Source organism: Panthera pardus, unplaced genomic scaffold (assembly GCF_024362965.1).
Source record: "Panthera pardus isolate Hobbes unplaced genomic scaffold, ASM2436296v1 HiC_scaffold_2, whole genome shotgun sequence".
In the NCBI taxonomy this organism is placed as follows: Eukaryota; Metazoa; Chordata; class Mammalia; order Carnivora; family Felidae; genus Panthera; species Panthera pardus.
In genome coordinates, this window is record NW_026526765.1 from 39,907,789 (window position 1) to 39,912,587 (window position 4,799).

A 4,799-nucleotide genomic window follows, 5' to 3' on the forward strand; every position below is an offset into this window, starting at 1 on the left:
AAATAGATTTTTAGAAACATACAACCTATCAAGAGTGAATCATAAAAAATAGAAAAACTGACTGGTTTGATTACTAGTAAGGAGATTGAATCAGGAATCAAAAACCTTCGAACAAATTAAAGTTCAGGATTAGATGGCTTTACTGGTGAAGTCTTCCAAAGATTCAAAAGAATTAAAACTAATCATTCTCAAGCTTTTCCAAAATATGGAAGAGGACGGAACACTTCCAAAGTCATTTTATAAGGCCATCATTACCCTGATTCCAAAACTAGACAAAACACCACAAGAAAAGAATATTATAGGCCAATACCTCTGATGAACATAGATACAAGATTTCTTAACAAAATCTTAGCAAACTGAATCCAACAATACATTAATAGGATCATACACCATTATCAAGTGGGATTTATTGCAAGGATGCACGGATGTTTCAACAACCCTAAATCAATGTGATAACCGTATAAACAAAATGAAGGTAAAATATATGCAATCATCTCAATAGAAGCAGGAAAAGCCTTTGACAAAATTCAACATCCATTTATGATAAAAACCCAAAGTACTCAATGGGTAAAGATGGAAAGCTTTTCCTCTAAGATCAGGAACAAGACAAAGATGCCCACTTTCACCACTTTTGATCAATATACTACTGGAAGTCCTAGCCACAGCAATAAAACAAGAAATAGAAACAAAAGGTATCCAAATTTGTAAGGAAAAAGTAAAACTGTCACTATTTGCAGATGTTAGAATACTATATAGAGAAAATCCTAGACTCCACCAAAAACTATTAGAATAAATGAATTAAAGTTTCAGAATACAAAATTAATACGTGGAAACCTATTACATTTCTATACAATAAAATAGCAGAAAGAGAAATTAAGAAAATAATTCCTTTTACAGATGCACCAAAAAAGTACCTAGGAATAAACTTAACCAAGGAGGTGAAAGATCTGTATTCAAAAAACTATAAAACATTGATGAAAGAAATTGAAGATGACACAAACAAATGGAAAGATATATCATGCTCATTTTTGGAAGAATATTGTTAAAATATGAAAACTACCCTAAACAATCCCAAATTCAATGAAATCTCTATCAAAACATCAATAGCATTTTTCACAGAACTAGAACACATAATCTTAATATTTATATAGAACCACCAGAGAATCAAATAGCCAGAGCAATCTTGAGAAAGAAGAGCAAAGCTGGAGGTATCACCGTCCCTGATTTCAAGATGTACTACATAGCTATCATTGATGAAAACGGTATGGTACTGGCACAAAAAATAGACACACAAATCAATAGAAAAGAACAGGGAGCCCTGAAATAAACCCATGCTTATATGGTCAATTAATCTATGACAGAGGAGGCAAGGATATGCAATGGAGAAAAGACAATCTTTCAAAAAATAGTGTTGGGAGGGGCACATGGGTGGCTCAGTCAGTTAAGCATCTGACTCTTGGTTTCTGCTCAGGTCATGATCTCTCAGTTTGTGAGTTTGAGCCCCATGTCAGGCCCCACACTGACAGTGCCGAGCCTGCTTGGGATTCTCTCTGCCCCCTCCCACTCATGCACATGATCATGCTCTCTCTCAAAACAAATAAATAAACTTAAACAAAAAAGACAAAAGCAAGTGTTGGTGGGGATGTGAAGAAAAGGAACCCTCATGTACTGGTAGTGGGAATGTGTTGGTGTAGCCATTATGAAAATAGTGTGGAGTACTTCAAAAAATTAAAAATAGAAATACCATGTGATTCAGTAATTCCAATATGTGGTACTTACCCAAAGAAAATGAAAGCAATAATTTGAAATGATATATGCACCCCATATTTATTGCAGTTTTATTTGCAATAGCCAAGATACAGAAGCAACCTATGTGTCCATTGATAGACGAATGGACAAAGGACATAAAGATGTGGTGTGTGTGTGTATGTATATATACACACATGTATATATGTACGTATGTATGTGTGTGTATAACATATACACACACACACACAATGGAATACTGTTCAGCCATAAAAAAAGAATGAAATCTTAACCATTTGCAACAACATGGATGGACTAGAGGGTATTATGCTAAGTGAAATAAGTCATTTAGAGAAAGACAAATACCATATGGTTTCACTTATATGTGGAATCTGAAAACAACAAAAAAACAAAAACAAAAACAAAAAACCAAAATGAACAAAAAGCAGAAATAGATCCCAAATACAGAGAACTGGTGATTTTCAGAGGGGAGGGGGTGAGGTGATGGGCAAAATGGGTGAAGGGGAGCTAAAGGTACAGACTTCCAGTTATGAAATTAATAAATCATGGGATTGAAAGGGAATACAGTCAATTGTATTGTAATAATGTTGTATGCTGACAAATGGTAGCTACACTTGTGAGCATAGCATGATGGATAAAATTCTTGAATCGCTACGTTGTATACCTGAAACTAACGTGACATTGTGTATAAGCTATGATCCCCACCCCCCAACTATACTTTAATAAAGAGGAAAAGTGGGTATGGAGGAACTTATCTCAACATAGTTAGGCCCATATAAGACAAGCCCACACTAACATTATACTCAATGACAAAAAGCTTAAAGTTTTTCCTGTAAGATTAAGACAAAGATGCCCATTCTCACCACTGTTACTAATATTGTTTTGGAAGTCCTAGTGTCACTATTTGCAGTTGATGTGATATTATATATAGAAAACCCTACATACTCCATGAAAAAAAGTGTTAGAACCAATAAATGAATTTGGTGAAGTTTCAGGATACAAAATCAATTTGCAAAACTTCATTGCATTTCTCTACACTAACAACCATCAGAAAGAGAAATTAAGATATTAATTTTACAATTATATCAGAAAGAATAAAATACCTAAAGGTAAATTAAACCAAGAAGGTGAAAGACTTATACACTGAAAACTAAGACACTGATGAAAGAAATTGAAGAAGGCAAAAATAAATGGAAAGATATTCCATGTTTCTGAACTGGAGGAATTAATATTATTAAAATGTCATCAATATGTAAAGCAATCTACAAATTCAATTCAATTCCTACCAACATTTCAAATGCAGCTTTCCCAAATAAAACAAAGAGTCCTAAAATTTATATGAAAAAACAAAAGACCCCACAGAGCCAACCATTCTTGAGAAAGAAAAACACACCTGGAGACATCATGCTCCCTGATTTCAAATTATATTTCAAGGCTATAGTAAGCAAAACAAATGGTATTGGTGTAAAAACAGACACATAGATCAATGGAACAAAATAGAGAGGCAAGAAATAAACCCATGTAAATATGGTTAATTTACAACAAAGCCAAGAACACACAATCGAAAAAGGATGGTCTCTTCAATTAATGGTGTTGGGAAAACAGGACAACCACATGCAAAAGAATAAACCTGGACCACCATCTTTTGGCACATAAAAAATTAACTCAAAGTGGATTAAAGACTTGAACACAACACCTGAAACCATAAAACTCCTAGATGAAAACATAGTAAGCTCCTTGACATCAGTCTTGGCAAAAGTCATTACTTTTTTTTTTTTTTTTAATTTGAGAGAGCACGCATGAACAGGAGAGAAGCAGAGAAAGAGGGAGAGAGAGAATCCCAAGCAGGCTCCGTGCTGTCAGCATGGAGCTCAGTGAGGAGCTTGATCCCACAAAATGTGAGATCATGACCTGAGCAGAAATCAAGAGTTGGACAGTTAACCAATTGAGGCAACCAGGTGCCCCAAAAGGCATTACTTTTCAGTCTGACACCAAAAGCAAATGCAAGAAAAGCAAAAATAAATGATGTAACTACATCAAACTAAAAATGTTCCGTACAGTAAGGAAACTACCAACAAAATGAAAACGCAATCTGCTAACTGTGAGGAAATATTTCCAAATCATATGTCTGAAAAGGAGTTACTACTATCCAAAATATATAAAGAAGGCATACAACTCAGTACGGAAAAATTCCAATTAAAAAATGGACAGAGACCCCTTTTGTTTCACTGCATCCAAGAAAGCAAGATGGATCACCAGCAGCTCTGCTGTAGCCATCCAAGGAAATTTGGCCAGGATTCTTCTTGCCTTGTCTGCTCAAACCAGCATGGTTTGATCCAGAAATATGGCCTTAACATGTGCTGCCAGTGTTTCTGTCAATACATGAAGGCTATAGGCTTCATTAAGTTGGATTAAGTGAACTTTCTTGAATGGGTAATCCAAGATACCTACCTTAACTGCAGTTGGGATAAATTACCTTAATCCCAACTCATTGTACATAAAATAAAAATACTTCAATTAAAAAAATGGGCAGAGAATCTGAGTTAGATATTTTTTCCAAAGATGCTATATTGATGGCTAACAGGTAGGTGAACAGATGCTCAACATCACTAATTACCAGGGGAATGAAAACCAAAACCACAAAGAGCTATCATCTCACACCTGTTAGAATGTCTACTATCAAAAAGACAAGAAATAACAAATGTTGGCGAAGATGTGGAGAAAAGGGAATCTTTGTGCACTGTTGGTAGGAATGTGTTTCAGTATAGCACTATGGAGAACAAGCATGGAAGTTCCTCAAGAAAATAAAAGTACTACTAACATATGATCTAGCAATTATACTTCTGGGTATTTATCCAATGAATAAAAAACAGTTGAAAAGATATATGTATCCCCATGTTCACTGCAGCATTATTTACAATAGCCAAGATACAAAAACAACCTAAGTGTCCATCAATGTATAATGGATAAGAAACTGTGTTATATATACACAATGGATTATTATTCAGACATAAAAAATGACATCTTGCCAT

At 34.7% G+C, this 4,799-nt stretch overlaps 1 protein-coding gene across 1 annotated transcript; it reads left to right on the forward strand.

Moving 5' to 3' along the window:
* The first annotated feature begins 4,014 nt into the window (after positions 1–4,014).
* LOC109276040 (40S ribosomal protein S29-like) lies at positions 4,015–4,182 on the forward strand. The gene has a single exon (XM_053906984.1). The coding sequence runs from the start codon at positions 4,015–4,017 to the stop codon at positions 4,180–4,182; it is 168 nt and encodes a 55-aa protein (XP_053762959.1).
* Positions 4,183–4,799: the final 617 nt, after the last annotated feature.